The sequence below is a fragment of the Lynx rufus genome, unplaced genomic scaffold (assembly GCF_022079265.1).
Source record: "Lynx rufus isolate CCGP_SWC_20201006 ecotype Redwood Valley unplaced genomic scaffold, mLynRuf1.p SCAF_18, whole genome shotgun sequence".
Taxonomy (NCBI): Eukaryota; Metazoa; Chordata; class Mammalia; order Carnivora; family Felidae; genus Lynx; species Lynx rufus.
Window position 1 is genome coordinate 37,729,075 of NW_025814832.1, and position 27,463 is coordinate 37,756,537.

General features: G+C 42.6%; 1 protein-coding gene across 6 annotated transcripts in view; it reads left to right on the plus strand.

Annotated features, from left to right (window-relative positions):
• Nucleotides 1-27,142, plus strand: part of PITPNC1 (phosphatidylinositol transfer protein cytoplasmic 1) — a 257,331-nt gene extending 230,189 nt beyond the window's left edge. For 5 of the 6 annotated variants that reach the window (XM_047081564.1, XM_047081562.1, XM_047081563.1 and 2 more), the window contains exons 7-9: nucleotides 7,469-7,624; nucleotides 10,708-10,771; nucleotides 26,018-27,142. In XM_047081564.1, the coding sequence (XP_046937520.1) occupies nucleotides 7,469-7,624; nucleotides 10,708-10,771; nucleotides 26,018-26,334 (537 nt within the window). In that variant the 3' untranslated portion in view covers nucleotides 26,335-27,142. Of the gene's footprint in view, nucleotides 1-7,468; nucleotides 7,625-10,707; nucleotides 10,772-21,848; nucleotides 21,968-26,017 lie in introns of all 6 variants that reach the window. The other variant, XM_047081565.1, reaches the window with a different exon arrangement.
• The last annotated feature ends 321 nt before the right edge of the window (nucleotides 27,143-27,463 follow it).

The following is a 27,463-nucleotide window of genomic DNA, read 5'->3' on the forward strand; positions in this document are numbered from 1 at the left end:
CGGGCTGGGTTGTGTCCCCCAGAAGAGAGATGTTGAAGCCCTTAACCCCCTGGCACCTGAGAATGTGAGCTTATTTGGAAATAGCATCCTTTTTTTTTTTTTTTTTAATGTTTTTTTATTTTGGGGAGAGAAAGAGAGAGCACCCAAGTGGGGGAGGGGCAGAGAGAGGGGAACACAAGACCCAAAGCAGGTTCTGCACTGATAGCACAGAGCCTGACGCGGGGCTCAAACCCGCCAACCACGAGATCATGGCCTGAGCCAGAGTCAGACACTTAACTGACTGAGCCACCCAGGCGCCCCGGAAATAGCATCTTTACAGAAGGAATCAAGTTAAAATGAAGTTGAGTGGACCCTAATCCCATGTGGTTGATGTCCTCATTTAAAAAAAGCCAAAGTTCGTGTCTCCCTCTCTCTCTGCCCCTCCCCCGTTCATGCTCTGTCTCTGTCTGTCCCAAAAATAAATAAACGTTGAAAAAAAAAATTTAAAAAAAAAAAGGGGCTCCTGGGTGGCGCAGTCGGTTAAGCGTCCGACTTCAGCCAGGTCACGGATCTCGCGGTCCGTGAGTTCGAGCCCCGCATCAGGCTCTGGGCTGATGGCTCAGAGCCTGGGGCCTGTTTCCGATTCTGTGTCTCCCTCTCTCTCTGCCCCTCCCCCATTCATGCTCTGTCTCTCTCTGTCCCAAAAATAAATAAACGCTGAAAAAAAAAAAATTAAAAAAAAAAAAAAAAGAATGAGTGAATCCTATCACAGAGTTTTTTTTGAGTCAGGACCAAAATAGTACAGAAGCTATAGAAACACAAACCAGAAATTTAAAAAATTTAAAAGGTTAGAAGAAAGGTCAACTGATGTGTGAATGGGGCGATTTAGTCATTTATGTTCACAAACTCAAGTGAGAAAATGAAACCGAAGAAGATGATTTCAAGTGGAATGGATATTAGGGGGTGCATGGGCAAGGGTGGGAGAGGGGGAGAACATGACCAAGGAGAAAGGTTTGCAGTAACCAGAATATTTCAGATAAGACCCGGTGGTTTGATTTTTTTTTTCCATCCTCACTTAAAGGCATTCATTCAGCTGGACGTTCATTTTTGATCTTGAGGGGTTTAAAAAAAATTTTTTTAATGTTTATTTATTTTTGAAGGAGAGAGACACAGAATGTGAAGGGCGGGGGGGGGGGGGGGAGGAGAGGCAGCGAGAGAGGGAGACACAGAATCCGAAGCAGGATCCAGGCCCTGAGCTGTCAGCACAGAGCCCGATGCCGGGCTCGACCCCACAAACCGCGAGATCATGACCTGCGCCGAAATCGGACGCTCAACCGACTGAGCCACCCAGGCGCCCCAGATCTCGAGTTTTGATTAAAGGAGTCCTCTGGTAAATCCTCTCTCTTACCTCCCTCCCTCTCTTTGAAAGTGAATCCCTAATTATAGGCCACGTATAAGATTTACTAGATGAAATCAGCAGCTGTAGATAGACACCAGACTTGCAAAAACATCAATCCACTGTCGCCAGCAAAAGCCCAATTGTTAATTGCTTCTTTGGCATCTGGCTATGACAAAAACACCCTTTGCTGTTTAACATTAAAAGTAAATGTAGTGGAAAGAACATTTGGCCTAGAATTAGGGGAGCTGGGATTCTGGTCTCCTCCTTGTGACCTCGTGCTTCTGTGGCGTGATCCGGAGCCACACATAGATCTTGGCATCTGCATGGTTTTCGCTGTGCAGACGTTACTTTTCCAGTCTTCTTCAGAGCTGATGGTTGCTGTGAGGGCCTGTGATTCTTCACTGTTTGGGAAAATGTGATCTACCAGCGTTCCCTGCTTAATGTTGCAGAGTCTCGCTTGATTTCTTGAGAAGCCTATGCCTAGAATGTATATGAAGATTCGGGAACAGGTACCATTTCAAAGTCAAGTAGTTGCCAGCCCAAGAGGCGAGCTAAGGCTAGTCCATGAACCAAGGCGGGGCGCCGCCGGATTGCTCCGGGACCTTCATCTTCAGGCCTCTCTCGGACTCCCTGCACAAGATCCGAGACGCGTGAAGGCAGTCAGGCTACAGCCATGGCTTTTACCCCATCCCCCTACCTCCTGTGCCTGGCCCCTTGCTCTGTTGGCGGGGTCCTTTGTCTCCCACACGTCTGCGTTGCTGAGAGAGTTGCCTTCCCGCCTTCCGCCACTTGCTCGCTCCGGAACTGTGGTTTGATTACCCACTTGCAAGCTCAAGAAGGACGACGTTCTCTCAGGTTCTCAGTGGTTTGCCTATGTGTATTCTGGTCGGCCAAAGCATGGAGGCCATGTCTTCCAAGCCTCAAGCTAGCTGCTGTCCAGGGGCACCTGGGTGGCTCAGTCGGTTAAGCGTCCGACTTCGGCTCAGGTCATCATCTCACGGTTCGCGGGTTTGAGCCCCCCGTCGGGCCCTGTGCTGACGGCTCAGAGCCTGGAGCCTGCTTCGGATTCTGTGTCTCCCTCTCTCTCTGCCCCTCCCCACCTCGTGCTCTCTGTCTCTCAAAAATAAACAAACGTAAAAAAATTGTTTTTAAAAAGAATAGTTACTGTCCATGTGCTGATAATTATACTCCTCATTTGCCTTTCGTTGGAAAGTTAGTAGGCGGGTGGCGAAAGAAACCAACCCTCCCTGTTTAACTCCAGCTCCTGTCTGTTAACTCACATTGACTACGTGGCAGCTGTAAATTTTTTGACGAGGCTTAGCTGGGCAGATCTTCTGTTCCTCACGATGTATGTTTGGACTGAAATATCCAATTTGGCCTGTTCCCTCGCATGCCTGCTGGCTTCTTAGCTGGAATGGGTGGGCACTTCTCCGCAAGGCTATCTTGGGCTTCCCCCCAACATGGTGGGCTCGGAGTAATCAGACCCGACTCTGTACGTTGTGTCAGGCGTCCGGTTACTAGCTTCCTTGAGAGGCCTGAACTGACACAGTTTCTCTTCTGCCATTGGCAATTGGTCAGAGCGTGACCTAGGCCAACCTAGATTCAAAGTGAGGGGAGATAGCCTCCATCTCTTGGTGGGAGGAACAGCATACTGGCACAGAGAGGGAAGGAGCTGCTGGAGGCCATCTTTGGAAATTATCCACCAGAGACTCCCTGGTGATACCTCTTGATTTATTGATTTTCTCTTTTTATTCTCAATGGCGTTATAGACTGTAGGAACATGGGGTAGGCAGGAATTAGTCCCGTGACCTTAAACCATCAAATCTCCTACCAGCAATTCCAGGGTACTTTGGAAAAGCATCAGTGGCTCTGCCCTTGACTGCAGGATTGGGCATGTTACTCAAACGCATCTGAGACTGCCTTCGGAGTACCGTAATAGCTAACGTCAGTTGAACACTTGCCATGAACCAGACCCTAGGCCTGTGCCTTTTTCCTGAATCATGTTATTATTAAATTAACATAATCTTTCCAGGCCTGTATGTATATTTCAGTAGTCGTTTCTGGGCTGGTTCGGGTGATAAAAACACAGCATGACAATATTGGTATCGAAGATTTGAAAATGCTACCCATACTCCAATCTCCAGCTATTCCTTTCACAGAACACTTATTCCTATGGGATACTTACTGTGCCTTCTCTTTTCCTTCTCTCTTTCAGAATCTCTTTTGTCAGTTGAGTATTCCATTAATTATATATTTGTCCCACTCTGGTCCCTGCTACCTCCAGGCCCAATGTCTTCCTGCAACCGATGCCAATGAGGGACCCGGGGGAAGGTCAAGGAATGGAAATCAGCCAAGTAGAGCGGATTCCACCATGGTTGGGGGGAAGTGCTCTGTGACCACACACAGCCCACACCTTCCAGGGCGTGCGAATGTGCACGCACACACACACACACACACACACACACACACACAGCTGCTGCTGCCCTCCCACACCCCTCAGGGCAAAGAAACCAGGTCAAGGGAGAGCATAATGTAATATCTGGTTCTCTACTGTGCCCACATTGTGCATTCAGTAAATGCTTAGGATAATGACTGTTATAATATTACTTTATGCAGGACTTTCAGGAATCTCAGAATTAGTACATACCCTGAAAAATCCGACTAAGGTAGCACGTGGCATTTTTATACTGCATTTGTGTGTTTTTCACAGCTTTGTCGATACATAATTTACCTAACGTTCACCCATTTAAGGGGTACAGTTAAATGGCTTTTAGCATATTTATAGAGTTGTCAGCCGTCACCTTAAACCTGATTTTAGAGCATTTTCATCAGCCCCAAGAGAAACTCTGTTTCCATGGCAGCTCACCCCAGCTCAGGCCACTACTCTGCTCTCTTTCTCTGTAGATTTGTCTACTCTGGATATTTCAGATAAATGGAATTATACAAGGTGGCCTTTGATGACTGGCTTCTTCCACTTATTGTAATGTTTTTTGAAGTTCATCCGTGCTAGAGCATGGATCAGTACCTCATTCCTTCTAATGGCTGGATAATCTTCCATTGTATGGATGGACCACATTTTGCGTATCCATTCATCAGATGATGGACACTTGGGTTGTTTCTATTTTTTGCCTATTAGGAATTTGAACATTCATGTGCAAGGTTTTGCATGGACATAGGTTTCAATTGTGTTGGGTAGGTATCTTGGAGTGGAATGGCAGAGCCAAATTCACTCCGTATTAACCTTTCGAGGGACTACCCAGTTGTTTTTCAAAGTGGCCACACTATTTTATATTCCCATCCTCAATGTGTGAGGGTTCTAATTTTTTCACGTGCTTGCCGGCAGTTGTAATGAGGCACATAGCATTTTTAACCTGTCTTTCACTTTAAGATTTACCCAAATGTAGCTGAGATGCCCAGCCATGTGTGTGTGTGGTGGGTCCAAACAATTCCGGCATTCATTCAACAAACGTTTATTCAGCATGTGTTGTGTACCAGCATCATGGGCATTCAGCATCCGCTGGGCTCAAGATGACTGTGGTCTTGTGGAAATGGACAAGCACACCAGTGATGAGAGTCCTTCCCACCTGCCAGGTTCATGGCTTTGGAAGCATAAAGGAGGCGTGTTCATTCTGAACCACATAGGACAGTGTTCTGGGAGGAGGGGACCCTCCAGCTGAGTCTTAAAGAAGGAAAAGAAGAGTGAGGCAAAGTGGAGGAGTTGGCTGGGGAGAAAAAATTTCGGGAAGAAGAACTGACACTTGCCTAGAAGGTTCTGGAGCCCTGGAGCATGGGGATGCAGGAGCTTCGTAAGGCTGAAGGGAAAGGTGTGGCTTTGGGACAGTGGTCCAGAAGAGCTGCTAGAAAGGTAGGCAAGATCATAAAGGGCCTTGTATTTCATGCCAGGCATTTTAATGGTATCCTGAAGTCATGGTGCCGTAGATGGATTCTGAGGAAGTCAGCAATGGGATTAAGTCTTCGTTTGGGAGGTCACTCTGGCAGCAGCATGGGGAATGCCGGCTAGAGGCAGAGGCCACAGGGGCAGGGAAGCTGTGGGCTCTGCCTGGATGTCGCTGAGGGCCTGGCATCAGCCTCGTGTGGGCGTTGGTCTCGGGGGTGTGCTGTGTTTTCTGGGGGAGCCACAGTTCTGGGAGTGGCCACCGCAGCCAAAGTCTTGTCCGCAGGAGGCACGCCAGTAAAGAAAGGCAGGGGCAGCCTGCCAGCCCCTCAGAGCCAAGCCAGACGTCCCTGCCAGAGCCCCAGCCAGACCCCAGTGATAACGCTCTCTTTAGTTGTAAGCATCCTGCTTGCACCTGCTGGACCTACCCCTGAGGCACTGTCCGGGCTGAGTTAAAAGGGCTGGGCAGTCGAGATAATCCAGTTCCGTGGCTCAGACTACCTCCCTTCCTGCACAGGGTCCCCAGGTCTCTCTTGGATGGGGGGTGGGGGGAGCCTCATTCTGCTTTATCTTGTGGCCTCTGCTGTGTTTGGGGGGCTCATTTCCTCCCAATTCCTACCTCCCCCCGAGCGGGGGCAGGGTTGTGGTAGAGGGGAGCCCCGAAACAGAGCTGGACAGTAATCCCCAGAGCAAAGTCTTCGGTATGTTAACGAAAATTCTCTCCTACGTAAATTTTTAAACAATTTTTTTAATGATACACGTTGTACGCCGTAAGCCGACACAGTGTTATCTGTTACTAACTCTAAGCTGGGAAAAGAAATAAAAATATTTTTAGGTGTATATATGCATTTTCTCTTACTTTATTAATTCACACATTTCTTGTGAGGTATCTCTGAAAAATAATCCTCTGATGAGATAAATCAGAAGCTGATTTCCAAATGGCAATCATTGAGGAAATATTAAATGGTTAAACATTACAACAATTTTTTTAATCTTTCTTATTTATTTGTTTCTTTGTTTTTAAATATTTTATATATTTGGGGGGCACCTGGGTGGCTCATTAGGTTAAGTGTTCGACTTTGGCTCGGGTCACGATCTCACGGTCCGTGAGTTCAAGCCCCACGTTGGGCTCTGTGCTGACAGCTCGGAACCTGGAGCCTGCTTCAGATTCTGTGTCTCCCTCTCTCTCTGCCTTTCCCTGTTTGCGCTCTGTCTCTCTCTGTCTCTCTCAAAGATAAATAAACATTAAAAAAATTTTTTTAAGCTGTTGTGAATTTCAAGTACAGTCTTTTGGTGGACAGATGCACCCATTTCACCTAGAAATTGAATTGTCGGGTCATAGGTAGGTGCATATGCTTAGCTCTTAGATATTTATACACATTGTTGAGCAATTGTCCAAATTTGCACACCCAGTAATGGGTTGTACCTAAAAAAATTTTTGTTGTAAAGTTTATTGAATCTAAGGTCAGAGAAAATACAATGCAGTGGCACAAATCTGGCTTTTTTTTTTTTTAATGTTTATTTATTTCTGAGAGAGGGAGACAGAGCACAAGCAGGGGAGGGACAGAGAGGGAAACACAGAATCTGAAGCAGGCTCCAGGCTCTGAGCTGTCAACACAGAGCCCGACACAGGGCTCAAACCCACAAATCGTGAGATCACGACCTGAGCCAAAGTCTGTTGCTTAACTGACTGGGCCCCCCAGGCGTCCCAGCACAAATCTGGCTTAAAATCACGTTTTTGAGGGGTACCTGGCTACCTAAGTTGGTGGAATGTGCAACTCTTGATCTCAGGTTTGTGAATTTGAGCGTAGAGATTACATAAAAATAAAATCTTTTAAATGTGAATAAATAAATAAATCCCATTTTTGACATGTGAATAGGTGAGCTATCATTTTACTATTTACTTACACCGTAAGCCCCTCTTTTGATTGAGATGTATATAATTCCCCCTTTTAATTAAGTGTACAATTCAGAGGGTTTTAGTGTATTCACAAAAGCTATGCAACTCCCACCATTACCTGGTTCCAGAACATTTTCATCACCCCAACAGGAACCGTTTTATCCATTAGTAGTGACTCCAACACCTGGCAACCACTCATCTTGCTGGTCTCTATGGACTTACCTATTCTGGAAATTTCCTATATAAATGATAATTAAGCTTTAAAGTTATCATTTCTTTGATGTATCTTTTTCAGGATCCTAAACACTTCAAGTCTGAGAAGACAGGACGCGGCCAATTAAGGGAAGGCTGGAGAGATAGTCATCAACCCATCATGTGTTCCTACAAGCTGGTGACCGTGAAGTTTGAGGTCTGGGGACTTCAGACCAGAGTGGAACAATTTGTACACAAGGTAAGTGAATAAACAGCAGTTCCCGGACTGTGGACACAGTGACTTGTTTTGTTTCTGTTTTTGTTTTTTTAATGTTTATTTATTTTTGAGAGAGGGGAGGGCAGAAAGAGAGGGGGACAGAGGATCCGAAGCAGGCTCTGTGCTGACAGCAGAGAGCCTGATGTGGGGCTTGAACTCACGAACCGTGAGATCGTGACCTGAGCCAAAGTCAGATGCTTAACCAAGTGAGCCACCCAGGCTCTCCGTGACTGTCTTTACTGTCAGCTGGAGTGCACAACGCACAACACCTGTACAGTGCTGAGCCAACACGAGCCAACTGCATCTAGAAGACCCTGTTTTCGTGAAAATGCATTTTACATCCAGGCTTAATTTGATGTTTTGCCCTTCATTTCTCATTCCGTGACCTCCATGTCTGCTGGATGAGTATATTCAGGAAATTAACTGAATTTAAAACATACTTCAAAACATACTTCTCCCTCTGGCATCAGGCTAACCTCGTTGCAGGCAGAAGTACTTGTACTTGGTACTTGGGTACTTGGATTCCAGGCAGAGGCATGGGGCTTATCTGTGTGTGCAGCCCCCAAGATCATTCTCACTCAAAAGACCCTGCAAATATAGACACTTAAGGTAGAAGATGCCCCCAAGAGAAAACACGATTGTCCCCTAGATGGTGCATCTCAGTATTTCTGTCATTTAATAATTTTGTTACCAAAGAATTATTAATAGCCTCGAAACACAGATTTCAATTGTATACCCACTTTAGCTAAACATGTTACTTGTGTAGCAGGAAATCATCACCTGGTGGTGATGACTTAAGTTTGTTAGGGGCTTCTAGCATGACTGTTACCCTCATGGAAACAAATGGAAAATGTAGTGTTTTGCATGACCCTTTGTAATGCCTCCCATTTTCATAAAAATAAATACTACCCACATTGTCTCTACATTCCAGATAGGCTGGATATCTGTTTATTTTTCCACTTAAAAACTGATAAAGAATAGCTTTCTGAAATTCTTTTGGGGCCGCTGGAATTTAACGTTAATGCACTGAGCTTTGTGTTACTTACTTAGACGGATTGGTCTACTGAGATTGAAGGCCGATTGGCAATAACACGTATACGTCTTGAATTTAAGTACAAAGGAACAGATTGAACCTGGGCTCATGAGATTCTAGAACAGATCTGAGAGCTTTGGTGTTTTTTTTAACGGAGAGGTGTTTCGTTCTTCTGCGCTCTAGAGCCCTGTCGGCCCAGCCAGAGGTGGGAGCCACATGAGAGACACATAGAAATCAAGTTTTGGGGGCCACCTGTTTCCCAGCCGTGTCCCAAGTGATTAAGCGGGAAGACGCTCCCGGCTCTGTGTCTAACTTGGGCTATATCTTCTTTGACTTCCTGCACTATCTCTACCCCCTTATTTTTTAGCCCAAAAGGATCTCCTCTTCTCGGGGCCACTACACAGAGCACTTGTCATATCCTCCTTTCTCTTCTCAAAGCCTATTTAGATTGCTGTAGGGCTTATTGTGTTTCTTTTCTCACCCGATGACTTTGGCTAGTTTTGACTTCTGTTTCTTTAAAATACCTGTAGGAATTATGCTCTAGTAAAAGGCATGCCCGTTTCCAAATATAAGGAAGTGTTATCCACACCCCCTAACCACACCTGCTCTGGCCCATGAGCTGCTAATGAGTATAGGAGGTTAGTATTTGCATGCGTTTAAAGTACCAGGGATGCCTTTCTCTGAATACTTTTGTTTTTTAAGAATCTATTCACAGTTAAGGGGGAAAAAAATGTTCGAAAGCGAGCCATTAGCACATTATTGAATTCTTGGTTCCAGCAGACAGCTGTGTTGTGCTTAATGTAATAGGGTATATTTTACTGATGGCTCGATGCCGTTCTTTTCATTTCCATGAATTTGACAGTCAGCACTTGAGTGTGTATGGTTTCATGTTGTTTCTTATTTTCTTGACATATTTCCTCCTTCCAAATCATAAAAGCCTCACCAGCTATCCAGAGGCATGGAGAAATAAACACTTCATTATAAACGCTTCCCTTGTTTCTGCAAATTCGCCAGATTAAACTCCTTCATTTATTGAAACGTGCTTGAACCTTTCGCGAGAGGTTTTTGACAATTGCTGGGTTTTGTTTGGCAGGAAGAAAGGAATGTTGAAGGGAGCGTGTGAGTATCCAAGAAACGTAAAGCGGCATATTTATAGAGGACAAAAAGAGCACCAGAAGATTCATAAATAAATAAATAAATAAATAAATAAATAAATAAATAAATAAAATTAAAACTCATGAACAGGGTTACACACAGGCACACATATACACACAAGTTATATATATTATCTTTCTTAGTCTTCTATTGCCATTGCGTGTCACTACAAGAAACAATTTCTTTCCTTTTGTCTCCTAGCCAAGCTTAGCATCCCCATCTGTTCTATACCTGCTGAGGTCTCTTTATTTCGTCTCTTTCAATAATAACTTGTGTAAACTGCTTTTTTCCCCTTCTGTTATGTGAAAGTCACTCCCCAAATGATATTTCTTTATCTCGTATCCCACATCTTCAATTACATTTAAAAAAAAAATTTTTTTTATCAATATTTAGGTTATTTCCTCAGGGAAGAGTTAAGTGCTCTTTGCTTAGAAGTCACTTGCTATCCAGAAAAGCATTCTTGATTCCCAACACCTAGGACCTCCTTGCACCACCGAGACACGCACCGTGCCACGAGCGAAAAGTTGAACCTGTTTTAGGTAAAGATAAATGAAAAGTCTCAGGGTGATGAGCCTAGAGATCCATCCCAGCCCCTGCTGTACGACTGCCAAGTAAGGTTGTCCACAATGTATACACTCCCAGTCCAAGTTTCAAACAAGATGAAGAGATTAACTTACAGCGAGTAGAGCACGCCATGGAAGGACTCGGAGCGAACGAGCCCGTATCTGTGTCCATGAGACTATAATTGCCGTCCCATGGACAGAGTGATCGAGAAATTTGTAATTGCCAGGATTCCTAGAATTGGGAACAACCTATTTTCTGGATCGTTTTCGTCAGACGTGGTTATTACTTCACCTTCCTTCTTCTACTTTTTTAGGTGGTCCGGGATATTCTGCTGATTGGACATAGACAGGCTTTTGCATGGGTTGATGAGTGGTATGGTAAGTCACCTTCCCCACCTTCATCCCTCCTGGCTTCAGATGCTACCTAGAAAGACACAACAAAGGCAGGACTATTCCGCCCTGAATTGCAAGCAGCGCTGTCTGTGGGAACATAACAAAGAAGAATATAACGATAGAAGCTTTGTCTCAAATAACCACGGTACAGCTGGCCCTTGAACAACACGGGTTTGAACTGTGTGGATCCACTTAGGCAGATTTTCTTTTTCACTAAACACAGTACGCTGCTGTAAATGTGTTTCCTCTTCCTTGTGATTTTCTTAACATCTTCTTTTCTCTAGCTTACTTGATGGTAAGAATACAGAATTGATTACACGGAACATACAAATATGTGTTCGTCAGCTGTTTATGTTATCAGTAAGGCTTCCAGTCAGTCGTAGGCTATTGGAGGGAGTCAAAAGTTACGCATGGATTTTCGATTCCACAGGAGAGAAGGTGTGTGTTGGCACCCCTAACGCCCTAATTGTTCAAGGGTCAACTGTACTTAGTTATTGACTAATAAGTAGGACCTCCGGACCTTTGCTGCTGGCATACTTGAGAACACAAGGGCTCTGTACTTCTGTTGGATGGGTTTTAAACCCATCCTGATTTATCCCAGACTTCGATTCAAGATCAAAACTGTCTGAAGCATCATATCAAGTGAAAGTGAATCCTTGGATTCACAGGACACTTTGCAATACTCTCTCGCTAAAAACCTAAGGATTCTGCAAGGATCCATAGGTGCCCCTTCATCCTAAGACTGTTGTGGCTTTTTTCTTTTTCTTTCTTTCTTTCTTTCTTTCTTTCTTTCTTTCTTTCTTTTGTTTTTTTTTCATGATTTGGGAGGAGTTAAACAAGTTCTGCACATTTCCACTAAAAGAAAATAAGGTTTGCTTCATCCTGTGATGGATGGACCACCCTCTCCAGATTCGCAGCACTATCATTTCATCCACATGAATCTTCTACATTCCCAGAATCAGTCATCAGAGGCTCTTGTCCTTGACTATAAATAGAAATGAACATACCCAATTGGTGACTTGGGTTAGATCTGATTAGCCAATGAAATGCTGTCCTCCTTGGCCTCTTCCTAAGTCAATTGAATTTGTCCTCAGTGTAACCTACATTGCATTTTAGTGCTTGTCTGTCATTGTTCCACCAATCCCTCCCTCTTCTTAGCAGAAGATATCAAATCCACAATGAAAAGATACATTGGACTAAACAGGCAAAGAAAATGATTGCCATTAATGTCATTAGCTGCCTCGAGCCACATTTCAAAAGACCTTGTTCTGGAGGGCTTGGTCTGTGTGTGTATGTGCGCATGTGTGTGTGCATTTTTCCCAGATCTGCATCTTCTGGAGAGCCAAGTGCATCTTCCTGGGTTTGTCCAAAGGCAGACCTCTGGAAGAGATTCTTTTGAAAGATCATCATTTGTTCGTTCTTACCGCGCACCCCCAGGACACTGCTTACATGTAGCAGATGTTGGCTTGCCACATTGTCATGATTTTCATGATGTCTCCCCAAGGCAGGTAGAGGGAGAGCCTCCTGTGATTACTTACCCTGATCATGAAACAAATCTTTCTGCTTCCCCCCCCATACACACACACCCGGAGCTTTTCTCAGCTTCTTAGAGAGGGCGCGTAGATGCAAAAAATCCTGAAGACTTGCTGCTCTCTGTGAACTTGGACTTCTCTAAGCTCGTGGTGTCCTTGCCACCAACACTAAGAGAATATCAAAAGGATATTCAAAGAATAATTGGCAAGTGAATGGGGACCTGAAGGGCCAAGAATCTGACACTTTGAAGACGAAGAGACAGGGAGGGCACTTTGATAGATTTCCTTCCAGTACCAGAATGCCATAGAGGTCTTTTCAGAAAAGGCAACATCAAAAAGGGTAGCTGGTTCCTGATTAAGAGGACAAAATACTTCAAGCCTGTTGATCAGAAAAGAGGGTTTGAGTAGAGGCAGGATATAGGAAAAAAAAAAATGTGGGTGGGCATCCAATACGGAACGGCTGGGGTACAAAAAAATGGGGGCTGATTCTTTTCTGTCTCAGGCATGCCAGAGCAAGGAAGAGACTTAAAGTCTTTTAGTCAAAAAAAAAAAAAAAATCTCAGACCATTCCAGGGGGCCCAAAGCTAGACTAATGCATCAAAGGAAAATAGAGGCCTCCAGTCCTGGAGAGCTTTCAGAGGGAGAATGCCTACCTATTTACTCAGGATGGGTTAGGTGGACCTATTAACAACTCGAGTCTATTGACAAAAAGCCTTTCTGTATCTGAGTGCAGAAAAGCAGTGTGTGGTTTAGTGGATGTAGATCATGGGGAAACCGTGTACTCTGCAGAGAAGGTCTCCACCCCCTGTATACACAGTCTTAGCTCCAACCAAAACAGGCAGCCTTTTCACTAGCAAGGGGTCTAGGAACCACCCCATCAATTTCATGTAAATTACTGGCGTTCTTGCCCCCCTCCCCCGCAACTGCTTGCCAGGAAAACTGTGGCTCCTTCCTTACACAGCTACAGACGGCTCAGTCATAATAGCCCTGCCCACAGAGTGCCTTCTCAGTCCCTTATTCAAGGTGATCCCAGGGACTGTGGGCCTTTCGGGGGGAAATGGGTGTGTCACTGGCCATGAGGATGGCCCTTCAGTTTGGGCTACCTGAAGTTACTTATTTTTCTTTGGTCCCAGTAGGCTCAGTGAGGCTCTCATTAGTAGACACAGAAAAGGTCCAAAGTAAAAAAAAATAATAATAAATAATAATAAAGTTACAATTAAAAAACCCTTGCTGTGGTTTGTAGCATTGGTGCAAAGTGAGGTCCCCAGGCCAACATCAGCCCCCACCTCAGGTACTTGTTAGAAATTCAAATTCTGGGCTCCTACGGAATAAAATACTCTGGGGGAATAGCCCAGCAATCCGTGGTTTAACAAGCCCTCCAGATGATTCGGATACTTGCTAAAGTTTAAGAACGACTTTAAATCAGATTAGATTGCAAGTACAGCTTAATTAATTCAGTCCAAACAGATTAGAGAATGGTGGATGTCTTCCGGGCCAACTGGTAGGCTTCGGTGCCTTGTGAGAATTGGAAAAAGACATCCTTCTGGGCCGGTTCAGCAGGTGATCTCAGCTTAAGGCTGAATTTTAGTCCCATTGGCCTCCCGGGCGATGTGTTTGTACCGAACACAAACTCTACACCATAGGCAGTGGCACCCCTGAATGTCTTTCTCTCTAATTAAGCTAACCACCTCCAGTGCTTAATTAAGAAGAAAGAAGCGGGGAGGGGGGTCAGTGGGAAGGACATTGTACATGGTGGTTGATCTTCTCTTACCCAGGGATTAATTTTGTATCTTTTCTGAGTCTGAGCACGTGGCTGTCTCATAACTATTTCCCTAAACAAATTTTATTCTGCTCATGTTCATTGTGAAGTGTAACCATGTCCACAAAAGGTTCACAAATCTGGCGGTATTTTGAGAGAGGCACAAAGAGGATTGCCAAAGAGAGGCTATGATTGAATGGAACTTCATGAACGTCTTTGAAATCGTCACCCTTCCAAAAAAATTATGAGACTGGGTGGGGGGTGGGGGGGGGGAGGGTGGCATAGTCTTGCTAGTATAGATGAAAGTCCCTCATGAAAGTGACTTAGAAATTATTCTCCAGTCCCTAGAGCAGGCCTAAAAATGAATGGAGCTAGCCCAAGGTGGAGAAGGAAGCCTACTGAGGGACTAGACTAGCATTAGCTGGTTGAACTCACCAAGCCGGTATTTTCCCATGGCCTCCCGTTTCCTGAAGTATGAATTTCAGTGCCGTGGCTATTACACAACGTTTTATGTGTGTGTGCCTGTGTTCATTTTTCTGGGGAGAGAACTCCTAGCTTCTCATCAGATTTTCAAAGGGATCTGCGACTCTCTTCTACCTCCCCAAATTAAGAACTATAAAAAAAATCATAACCGTGTATTACAGTTCTAGGTCTTAGGGGTCTGAATTACATGGAAAGGGTAATTGGCCAAGACTTGAGGATTGGCTACTTTCACTACAAAAACAGTGGAGCCCACCCCTAAGCTATTTATAACAAGCTTGTATTGAATTTATAATCACTGTAAAGAGCTTTATTTTTCTTCTAATTTTTTTTGAGGTTTATTCATTTTTCAGAGACAAAGTGTGAGTGGGGGAGGGGCAGAAAGAGAGGGAGACACAGAATCTGAAGCAAGATCCAGGTTCTGAGCTGTCAGCACAGAGCCCGACACAGGGCTTGAACTCACAGACCACAAGATCGTGATCTAAGCCAAAGTTGGACATTCAACCAACTGAGCCACCCAGGCGCCCCTCATTGTAAAGAGTTTTAAAGGCGGGAGGCACCTGGATGGCTCAGTTGGTTGAGCGTCCTACTCTTGATTTCAGCTCAGGTCATGATCTCATGGTTCGTGAGTTCAAGCCCCGCATCAGGCTCTGTGCTGAAAGTGCGGAGACTGCTTTGGGATTCTCTCTCTTCTTTCTCTGCCCCTACCTCATTCTCTCTTTCCCTTCCGCCCCTCCCCCCCACCCCACGCCACGCCAAAGGATAATTGTCATTTTGCTAGAGCCGAGGAGTATCAAATTTCATTCATGGTTGCTGGAGCTTCCCTCCGCCCCTAACCCAACCACTTGTTTAACACTTCCATTTTGACCTAGTATTAAGAAAAAATTGCTTCTGTTTAGGCTGAAGATCCTAGAAGTAGAGAGAAAATGTTTGTAGAAGGAAATAAAACACGTACTGCTAGACAGGTCATTGAATTAAAGTATATAACTCCATTAAAATTTTAGCTGCTGTAGGTATGCAATACAATGAAGGAAAATTTTTGATTGCAGACGTTTTGTCCCATGACATTTGTAACTTCTCTGTATGTTCAACTGACTTCTGTCCTTTCAAATATATGATCTTACCTCCACAAACGGTGAAGTCAGCCTGCCTCCTTTAAAAAATAAAGCGATTGAAAAAAAATTGCCACCATAAACAAAGTTGAAAGACAAGGGGAAGATATTTGTAGTATAGGGTAGCCAACAGAGAATATCGATAATGTATAAAGAGGTCCTGTAAATAAAGAATCCAGCAACTCAGTAGAAAAAAAAAGGTAAAGAACATTAATAGGTACACCATAGAAAAAAGCACAAATGACCAATAACTTTGATACTAATCACAAGAAATACAATGAAAACAAAATATGACATTTGTTCATCTGATAGCAAAAAATTAAGATCTTGAAAATATTCTGTTTTGGATAAAGTGGGAGAACAAATAAACAGTTACTATAAAAATGATTAAGTACAAAAACCCATGACCCAGCAATTCCACTTTTAGAAATTTATTATAGAAATTTGTTTATTTATACATGTGCCCTTGAATGTGGGTACAAAGAAGCTATTCAGTATAGTGTTGTTTATAAAAGCTAGAAATTAGTCTCAGTTTAAGTGTTTATTTTATTAATAGGAATATGAGCAAATAAATTACGATACACCCATACTGTTAATATTGTTTGTGACAGTTAAAAAGAATAAGCTAGTTCTATATATACCACTATGGAAATATGTATATTTTCCATTAGTGGAAAAAGCAAATCAGATCAATATGTATAGGGGTGCCTGGCTGGCTCCATTGGTAAAGTATGTGACTCTCGATCTCAGGGTCATGAGTTCAAGCCCCATGTTGAATGTAGAGATTACTTAAATAAATAAAACTTTATTTTGTTTAATTTTTTTTTTTTACATTTATTCATTTTTGAGACACAGAGCGTGAGCAGGGGAGGGGGAGAGAGCAAGGGAGACACAGAATCCGAAGCAGGCTCCAGGCTCTGAGCTGTCAGCACAGAGCCCAACTTGCAGCTGGAACTCACGAACTGTGAGATCATGACCTGAGCCAAAGTCAGACCCTTAACCAACTGAGCCACCCAGGTGCCCTTAAAACTTTTAAAAAATGCATTAAAAAATGAAAATGGGGTGCCTGGGTTGGCTCAGTTGGTTAAGCATCCGGCTCTTGATTTCCACTCAGGTCATGATCTCCAGGTTCATGAGCTTGAGCCCCACTTTGGGTGAGCTTTCTCTGTCTCTCTCTCTCTCTCTCTCTCTCTCCCTCTGCCCCTCACTCATTTGTACCCTCTCCCTCTAAATGAATGAATGAATGAATGAATAAATAAATAAGTAAATAAATAAAATAAAAATTTAAAAAGAAAAAGAACAGTATGTGTAGGATGTATGGCATAGGGTACTATATAGTATGATTCCATAAATGTAGAAATAAGTGAGACTATATGTATGTGTAGTAATATACATGTGAATTCATAGAAAAGAAAAGCCTGTACCTCAAACTCTTAACAGTAGTGATATTCAGAAAAAATAGGATTAGTGGGAGAGGTTACAAGGAATTAAATTCTTTTCTCAATATAAATCAGTACTGTTTGAATTATTTCTATGGAACACAATTCATGTATTACTTGAGTGATTTCATAAACAGTCACTGAAATCCGTATTTTATTAAAAAGCAGAAAATGGTTGAAGCAGACCAACATTCATAGAGTGGAGGTGTATATGTATTATATATTTTTTTAATGTCACTTCTTCGTATTTTTTTTAATGTTTATTTTGAGAGGGAGACTGCATATGCGAATGAGGGAGGGGCAGAGAGAAGATGGGGGGCGGAATCCCGAGCAGGCTCCTTGAGGTCAGCAAAGAGCCCAAAGCGGGACTCAGTCTCCCAAACTATGAGATCATGACCTGAGCCGAAGTCAAGAATCTGACACTTAACTTACTGAGCCATCCAGGCACCCCAATACAATATATATATATTATGTATATATATATATATATATATATATATATACATACACACACATAATATATATATTATGTACATATTATATATATATTATATATATTTTTTTTTTGAGAGAGAGAGAGAGAGAGCACATGTGCATGCTGCAGGGGAGGGGTGAAAGAGGGGAGCACGGGCTCCAAAGCAGGCTCTCTGTGCGGACAACAGAGAGCCCAAAGAGGGTCTCGAACCCACAAACCCACAAACCATGAGATGATGACCTGAGCCAAAGTTGGACACTGAACCAACTGAGCCACCCAGACACCCCCTATATTTTGTTGTTAAATGAAAGCCTTTAGTTCACAGCTGAAGAAATCAAAGCAGATTCCTCAATTAACAAATTCCCTGGGTCCAGAGCCTCTTGGACAAAGCAGACTGGTAATAAAAGCAGAAGGTTCCCATCTCAGCCCGGTCATCTGGCAAGGGGGAAGGTTCTATTTGGGCCACATTCAGTGTGACCTCCACGTGGCCGGAGTAGGAGACAGGATCAGCTCTCCCCTCATCCGAAGGAGGGTAAGAAAGAGAAGGAAAGAAACGGCCTCGCAAGAGGGCAAAGAGAGGAAATGTTGTGCCACTGAAGTGTAATGAGGGCATTTATACCCCCAGCATACTTCCCAGAGCAGATCATGTCAGTGTTATACACGCACACACACACACACACACACACACACACACACACACACACACACAAAACTTCCAACAGCCTAATGTCAAAGATACTATGATGTACCTTTCTTACCAACAGAAACATCATACTAGTTACAACATACTCTTAAATCAAGGAACTAGCCCAGGGTTACTTATTTAAAAACCTTTTATCTAAGAAACGTTATTTATGAAAAGTAACTTATGACCTTCCAAATCTGTATATTGAGGGGTGATTACTTATCGGTCTATTTACAAAACAATTAACATAAGTTTCCTTTTAGAGTGTCTTAGTACACATGAACTGGAAATAAAAAGGTTTGAACCTAAACTGTTAGAAGTCATTCTCTGATCATTGAAAATCAATCCGTAATGAAGATGAATCATCTCTGAAAGTATAATCTGTCGTTGGGCAGTGCAATCGAATTCACTAAAAAATTGATTCATATATAGATTTTGAGGTAATATACTTTGCAGAAGCAAGACATAATGCATTTCACCAGATAAACTAAACAGGAATATTTTCACTTGATTAGGCTCTCCATAAATTACTAAGGAATATTGAAAATATTTACATCATATCCATAAGCATGTATGTATGGTACATGGGGAGAACTCAGGAGCCTTATGTGGTCTAATTGGGAGATTTTCTTCTTCTAGGTGAAATTTCCTGGAACTTTGTTTTGTAACTCTTCGTTTAAAACAAAACAAAACAAAAAAGGTGGGGCGCCTGGATGGCTCAGTCGGTTCAGCGGTTGAGCATCTGACTCTTGATTTTGGCTCAGGTCACAATCTCACGGTTGTTGAGTTCGAGGCCCACATCGGGCCCTGTGCTGACAGCGTGGAGCCTCCTTGGGATTCTTTCTGTTCCCCATCTCTCTGCCCTACCCTGCTTGTGCTGTCTCTCAAAATAAATAAATAGGTAAACTTTAAAAAAAAAATTTGTTTAAAAGGCACCATGTTTCTAGAATGAGCAGAAATTCTAGAAAACTATATTTTCTTTTTTCTTTTTAAATATTTATTATTTATTTTTGGGAGAGAGAGAGAGAGACAGAGCATGAGCAAAGGAGGGGCAGGGAGAGAGGGAGACACAGAATCTGAAGCAGGCTCCAGGCTCTGAGCTGTCAGCACAGAGCCCGAAGCGGGGCTTGAACTCACGAACCCCGGCATCATAACCTGAGCCAAAGTCGGACTCAAGCTACTGAGCTACCCAGGTGCCCCTAGAAAACTGTATTTTCTCCTTACCAATCCTAAACTGATGGTATTTGACCCCAAACAATAGATTTTAAATAATGTTCTTCGTTTTTGTTCTTACACAAGTACAGCAGATTTGATGTAGGAAATAATAAACAAAAGGAAGAAAATGAAAATTACCTATAATTCCAACTCCTCAAAACAATCACTGTTAATATTTTGAAATGTCTCCTTTTAGTCTTTTTAAAATGTATATAATGCTTTTCTGACAAAAATGATTTCATATAATACATACAGTGTTTTCACCTCCAATTTTTGACAATATACCGAGAACATTTCTCTATAGTGTTAATTTTCTTCTACATCACTTTTGAATGGTTGTATATTACTATCAGTCCCCTGGGTTGTTTTCCATTTCTCACTATTACAAACAAGGCAGTAATGAATACCTTTGTTGTTAAATCCTTCTTCACATCTACAAAATTGAAATATCTCTGAAAGCACACGGTTACACAGTTAAACCCTTCTCCTCACGTTGAGCTAATTAAAGATAAAGAACGATTTCTGTTGGGATTCACTAGAACAAAAAAACTACAATGCCTTTGTTTTTGTTTGCCAAAATACTGTCATGCCAGTGTCTGGGAAGGGAGGGGAGGGAGGGAAATGTCTAATGAACACATATATAGAGAAACGTCCCCAAAGTTTTAGCTTAAAAATGACCTCAGTATTCATTCCAGGTGTATTTGTGTTTAAGAAATGTTGATAACTAGCCTTTGAGGTTAAAGTTGATTGTATTGAAAGAATATTGTTAATTAAGATAACGTTTGTTCTAATTACAAAGCAGCGTCTCTTTGTTGCTTTCCAGTTACCTCGATTTTCTAAAAGAAAAGCATGCTCTTTGCCTGGCCAGACTGCTGCTTAGCATCCTCGATACTTCCATTGCTTATGGACAGTATTTTTGATTGATGGTTTTGGGGTGGGCGGGAGGGGGGTCATCGGCTAAATAAAATAGCCCAGGTTCGGATTTAGAGCCGCCCTCCATCTTGGCCCCAGACCACACTGAATTGAATCACAGGGTTCTGGCAAGTGTACCCTGTGGAGATGAAGAGAAGCTCACATGACATACATGGATTGATATAAAAAGACAGCAAACCACATGATGCAGCAAATACTTAGGGAAAAATTCCAGCTGTGAATACCCTCTCTGAATCCCCACCAAGCTAATTCGTGATCGGGGTGGTCGCATAACCAATTATTCAGCATACCTTCATTGTAGAGGGGCATGAAGTTAAATTCTGCCATGAGAGCAACAGAGGAATGCCTGTGTCTGGGAAGATTGCTGGTAGCATGGTGTAAAATAACCAAAGAGCGGGGTGGGGAGTTGAGGGTAAAACAGCAGCCATCTTGAAAGTGAGAATAATTGTTATTTTTACGCATTTCACATGCTGAAGTTGAATGGGTTCTTTGTTTCAGCTTTTTGTCAGTTGGATTTAGACGGGGGTTCTTCAGCCTTTACCACCATTGACATTTTGGCCCAGACACTTCCCTGTTGAGAAGGGGAGAGTGCTGTGCATTGGTAGGATATTCGGTGGCGTCACTGGCCTCCACCCCCTAGATGCCAGTAGCACCACCACCCCAGGTGTGACAACCGAAACTGTCACAAAGTTGTCCCCTGCTGGGAACCACTAGATTAGGAGATCGTTATCCTGAAATGCTGAAAAACTACAGACTCAGACCCAAAAGCATAATGTCATGTGCCATTTTATTTATAGATCAGTGTAGGTGGAAGTAATGCCAGCCATCTCCAAGCTGTTAGACTAGACTTGAAGTTCGATGTAGACCCGCACTCTCCAACACTATGAATTCTGTGCAGAAATACATCCATGTGTGAGCACTGCGCCCAATATCCCTTGTACCGGTAAACATCGTTTGTCTGCCTTCTATGTCGTGTCTCCTGCACTAGCAATGAAACTGTCCTTTCTATGGTCGAATGCGTTGACTTAAAAAAATCTCCAAATCTGTTTTGAAGGGTGTATGAAAGGTAAGTATTAAACCAAACAAACCTGACCCCGTTCCCGAAGGGATCTTCTAACGATCGCTTTAGGAGATCTCAGGCTATGGCTCTGCCCACGTGCTAATACTTTCTACCCATCTAGCTCACGTTACAAGATTCACCCCTAAATAATTTCCACTCTTCTCTGTTCTAAGACTATTTCAACTTCACTTCCTTGCACTCACTCCCCGTTTGGCTGGTGTAGCTAACTTTATGACATCCTCTTCATAAAGTTAGCGAATCCCCTGCTTTTTAAACCTCTCTTTGGCTTCCGCTATCCTCTTTCCCTAAAGTCTCCCCCTTGAAAGTCTGCGTTTAATAACAGTAGTTGCCAACGTCTTGACCTTTTTTCAGATATGACAATGGATGATGTTCGGGAATACGAGAAAAACATGCATGAACAAACCAACATAAAAGTTTGCAATCAGCATTCCTCCACTGTGGATGACATAGAGAGCCATGCCCAAACAAGTGTATGTAGAATTTTTAAAACATGTTGCCCACCCTTTACCAAACGTACACATAAACTGATATATGAAATACGGCAAACGTTCAGTTCTCGGCCTGCCACAAAAACATGTCGTCGTCGCCCAGAGGCTGTTGGTGAGGAACCTGAGCTGGGTCTAAACTGGACAGTGTCACCCCCCTCTCGACTTTTCGCTCCTTCAAAAAGCCGCTTGATTTGGGGGTTGTTCCACTCCTACAACCCAAGAACGTGGAGAGTGGAAACATTTGTGGCTGGTGAATGGCCTGCACCACGAAGGAAGACAGGGGTGAAAACAGAAGTCCTAGGAAAACTAGAACGTCGTGACCGTAACTTTTAAGAACGTAGTTAGCATTCAAGTTATTCATTCAAGGGACAGCTTGTGACTCATCTGGTATTTGAGATTTCTTTACATTTCCTTTGAAATGCTTTCTGTGGCTCTTTATAGCTGTTCTATTCTAGCCAATCAGTTCCTTTTTACTTGGGTTCATCTCAAGATGGGGTGCAATCTGTGCACGCACTGGCTGAGCGGTGAAGGTGTGGTGAGCTGGGAATGTGCTGGGCCATGTAGCACGTCCAGCCCGGGACTTAAAATGAGACTCAGAGAGCCACAGGTTATTTAGTGGCACATTGGACATTGAGAGCTGACTGCATGGTGTATGTCAGCGTTTTGAATATTGTTCCCTCCCAATCATTTGGTGCGAATGAAGGGGAGATACAGGTAACGAAGAAAATGTAATCATCAAGTTGTTTGTATGTGTTTTTGGCCAGAGCCGTGATCTCTCTGGGTATCGGCTTGAGCCTGCATGTCAGCTGGCCCATGCCCCAGGACAGAACATACTAGATTTTTAAGAAACTGGTAACCTAGTTGTGGAAAGTTGAGCAACGGCCATTGTTGTAAATGGGCGCTTCGGAATTGTGAAGATCCTTTGGTTGCACTTTGGAAATTCTTAGTTCAGTTTTTAGAGCATGTGTTTGGTGTGTGCCCCGCAAGGCTCGTTTGTTCCTGTCGGGTGTGTGTGGCCGTCCTTGAGGCCAAAACGGCCCTGACCTTTCCTCCCCACGTTGCACGCAGTGATTGGATTTGCGGAAAGCTGTTGGGTAGATTTAACTGGGGTGTTCCTCTCTATGCACAGGCCAGTCCCAGCAGGACCTCCCCCTTTCCTCTGTCCCTGTGCCCACGTTGGAAATGCTCATTAAAGACACTGTCCTTGAATATGCATCATTTTCTATTCCCTTTCCTTTTGGAATCTTAGATGCTAGCGCTCACTCAGCCGCGCTCTGAAAGCTGCTTTGCTGGAAGTGTGACCAGACAAAGGAAGCCAGGGGAAAGGGGGAGAAATGCCACATTCCCAGGGATACTAAGCGAAGCGCTTTTCTCATTCCAGGCTCTTATGGTTTATAGCTTACGGCTGTTTGTTTGGTTTTCTTTCTGTTTTGCTGTGATGATTACCATTAGAAAGTCCGTTTACTATGTATGTAGACAGTGGTACCTAGATGGTTCTCCCATGGGGAAGCCCCATGTGTTCTCTGGCTGAGATTCACTGTGGTTCCCATGACTTCAGCATAAGAGATGCCTATCTCCTCAGAAGTTATACAAAGCAGTTATTTTGAGTGCTGACGACATTTCCCTTATGCTTTGGAATTCCATCAAATTGGGGACCATTTATTTTTCCATTGTCTTTCTTCTCTATCATAATGAAAAACAGTTGACATCAAGAGGCCGCTGTCCGTCACAAATAAAAACTGCATGCGTGCTCAGTAAAGTTTAAATCCTCAACCTCAGACAGGACGTGGTAGGTTGAAATTATGCAAAATTAGCATCCATGAACACGGCAATAAGAAAATAACAGTCTTCTTTTCCACTGAGCAGCTTCAGTGCCTTCAAGGAAGGGAACTTCTAAGAGACTCTGGGAATGTAAAAACCCAATTCTGTATTTTGGATGCTCTCTGCCCCCTGCTGGATGTGTGGAGTAGAGCATTATACTAGCCACTAGAAAGTCTAATATTCCAAGATGACATTTATTTATGATAGCAGAAACATACTCCATTGACTAAAATTTTTCTGGGAGTCTCAATTATATTTTGGAGTAAATCCTTCTTTTTTAAAAACTTAATCTCATTTCTTAGCTTGTTTAATAGTCTTAGTATTTTTTAAGTGGTAAATTTATAGGTACAATTTTTCTTGTTATAGTCTAAATTTTCTACAATATCGATACGATCGTAATTTTGTATTTACTTTATAAATTTCCCCTTTCAGAATCTTTTAACAATTGCTCCCAAGAAATCCTCTTAAGGGTTTAGTTTTTTAAGAAATATTTCTGGTTTCAAAATAAAAAGCTTCTGCACAGCGAAGGAAACAATCAGCAAAACTAAAAGGCAACCGACAGAATGGGAGAACATATTTGCAAATGACATATCAGATAAAGGGTTAGTATCCAAAATCTATAAGGAACTTATCAAACTCAACACCCAAAGAAACATTTCTGGTCTGCTCATGTTACGATATGACCTCATATATGCATATATATCTCCTAATGATTAATACCATGTTATGAATATTCATCCCATAATTAATATTTCCAAAGTGGATGTATTGCGCCTTGCTAGCTGATGCACTGTCATCTCATGGTTCTACCACTCGGTGCATGGGAGAGGACAAGAATGAAAAATGGGTCTGTGGGAAGTTAAAATACATGTAGAAAATCCATGGGCAATAGCTTTCACCTTTTATTCAAGGACAAGCCCTTAGACTTTCACTCAGTGCTTTTTCTAATAAGCCCAGTTACCCATTTTCTCTGTTCCCAGTAAGGAAAAATGGCAAAGGGGACCAGGGATAGCCAGAGAGTAATTAATAAGAACCGTAACAATAGTGATGATGGTAATAGTCATAGAGTTTTGAAAACTAGAGATCTCAAACTATTAAAAAAAAAATAGGCCGTGATAGAGGAGTCATCACTGTGTTGTAGCACAATGATATATTTTCAGTGTATTAGGTCTAAATGGTAGCAAGTGTATATAATACATTAAATATATGGCCGGAGCGGCAGGGCGGGGTGGGGTCCTGGCTGGCTCAGCTGGTAGAGCGAGCAAGTCTTGATCTCAGGGTTGTGAGTTCAAGCCCCACGTTGGGCATAGACATTACTTAAAAATAAAATCTGTTTAAGAAATAAATAGATTAGGGAAAGATTTACATTTAAAATAGATATATTTTTTTTTTACTTTCTCACTTAAATAAAAACATCTCAGGTGTTTAGAAAATCTCCATCATCTGGCAATTCTTACACAGGGCATCACTGAGTTTATTTCTTGAATGCTTTTTTTCTTTTATGTTTCCTTGAAAAATGGCTTTATTTTTCTTGGCTTTGGGATAATTAGCAGGGTTTGTTGTTGTCATTATCTTACCTGTTTTTTTAAGCTGAATTAATTAAAATACAGGATGGATACATAGTCAGGATGGGTTCACAGTCAGGAAACCAGTAACCCCCAGAATACAAAAAAATACATTTATTGAATAAGAAGAAAATCTGATGATTTGCCTGTTTTACCCTATAAAGGTATACTTGCATGACCTAAAGTAGGTAATAATATGTGTCATTCCTGGGCCATTGATGGCTTTAACTGCCTTCCCTTTATAGAAAAGATAGGTCTAATAATAGCTCCATATATCATACCATACCCACCACGCATGCACACACACACACACACACACACACACACACACACACACACACACAGTCTGGTTCTGTACTCTGCTGATCAGTTCTAATTCAGAACATTTAAACTCCTCACTGAAGAATGCTTTGGAAAATCTTGGATGGATATTCATAAAGGAATTTTTTTTCCCCAGAGGTTTGCCTTAGTAAAAAAAAAAAATTATTTTTAGGGTTTAGCATTTCAGTGTTACTTTTGGTTTATAATCTGGACAGACCTCTTTATGATACAGTTCCCGTAGTTCCCTTAAAATCAGGTGTAGAGATAAAGCCATTTGCATCTCTTCTAAATGACTGGTCATTTTTCTATTTTTTTTCCTTTGAAGACATGACAATGGATGAAGTCCGAGAATTTGAACGAGCCACTCAGGAAGCCACCAACAGGAAAATTGGCGTTTTCCCTCCTGCGATTTCTATCTCGAGCATCCCCCTGCTGCCTTCCTCAGTCCGCAGTGCCCCTTCCAGTGCTCCGTCCACACCTCTCTCCACAGACGCACCAGAATTTCTGTCCGTTCCCAAAGATCGACCCCGGAAAAAGTCAGCCCCAGAAACTCTCACGCTTCCAGACCCTGAGAAAAAAGCCACCCTGAATTTACCTGGCATACACTTTTCAGATAAGCCATGTCGGCCCAAATTAGAGTAACTTCCTATGAATCTTTCATGGGGTTTTTATATTTTCATTTGGGTTGTTGGGTTGTTTGTTTGTTTGTTTGTTTTTAAGAATCTTCTGATAGAGAAAAAGACTGCTTTGTCACTCAACCATGTTCTTTCGATCTCTGAGTATGCATGTGGTTAAGTAATTTCCCATATAATACGATTCCCTAAGTATGCCACACAGCATCATACTAGATGTAAAAAGTAAGGCTTGCAAAGGACAGAAGGAATCTTCTGTAACCACAGCTGGAAGCCGGGAGGAAGGCAGGAAGCCTTGTTATTGAGCATTTGATGAGGTAGGTGTGGACTTAAAGAGTAAATAAATGAAAACCTTATGTCACTGTTACAGGGGTGGTAAAATAGTGAAGTCAGTCTCCTCTCATCAAACCTGAATTCTCAAAAATACTCTCAGGCATAACATACCTAACTGTTCGATTTCAAACTGTTTATCGCCAAGACTTGAATACTAGTACTTAACTGAGATTCCTATTTTGATTAATCTGACTCAGGATTTGGGGCCTAATTAACTCTTTAAATTTTTTGAAAATTTTAATTATCAACCTATAGAGGCTCCAAGTGCAATTAATGAGAACTTATTTATACCTTTCGCAGAATTTAATAAAGATTCCACTTGTTTCTGTCTTTTAATAACTTCCCCCTTTGTGCCCTTGTGGCCTCAGAAACCTTTCAGAATTGCATGGATGAGTGTGGCCGTAACTGACTGATTTGGGGATGGCTTGGTTTAGGAACCAAGAGGCCCAGGTGAGGCAAACGTCCTTTTTCTCTACAGGTACCAACAAACCCTGAATTGTCACCTTCCGTCATCCATTAAGATTCACAGTATTTGCAATTAATTGAGTAGAATTCGTTGACTCTTTGTCCATTCTAAAAAGCGCAGGGGTAGTCTAAGCTGACTGGACTTTAGCACTGTCAGGATGTCTGGTTTGGGAACCCTGAAAAAGAGAACTGTCTCCCATCCCTCTCCAGGTTTTACTTTTCATAGCATCCAGATTTCCCTGGAACAGATTGCCCATCACCGGACCTTAAAAAAGACTGTCCTTCTCTTGCTCTTACTTGAAATCCAAATATTGGGAATGCTGCAGACGTGGAGTAAATGC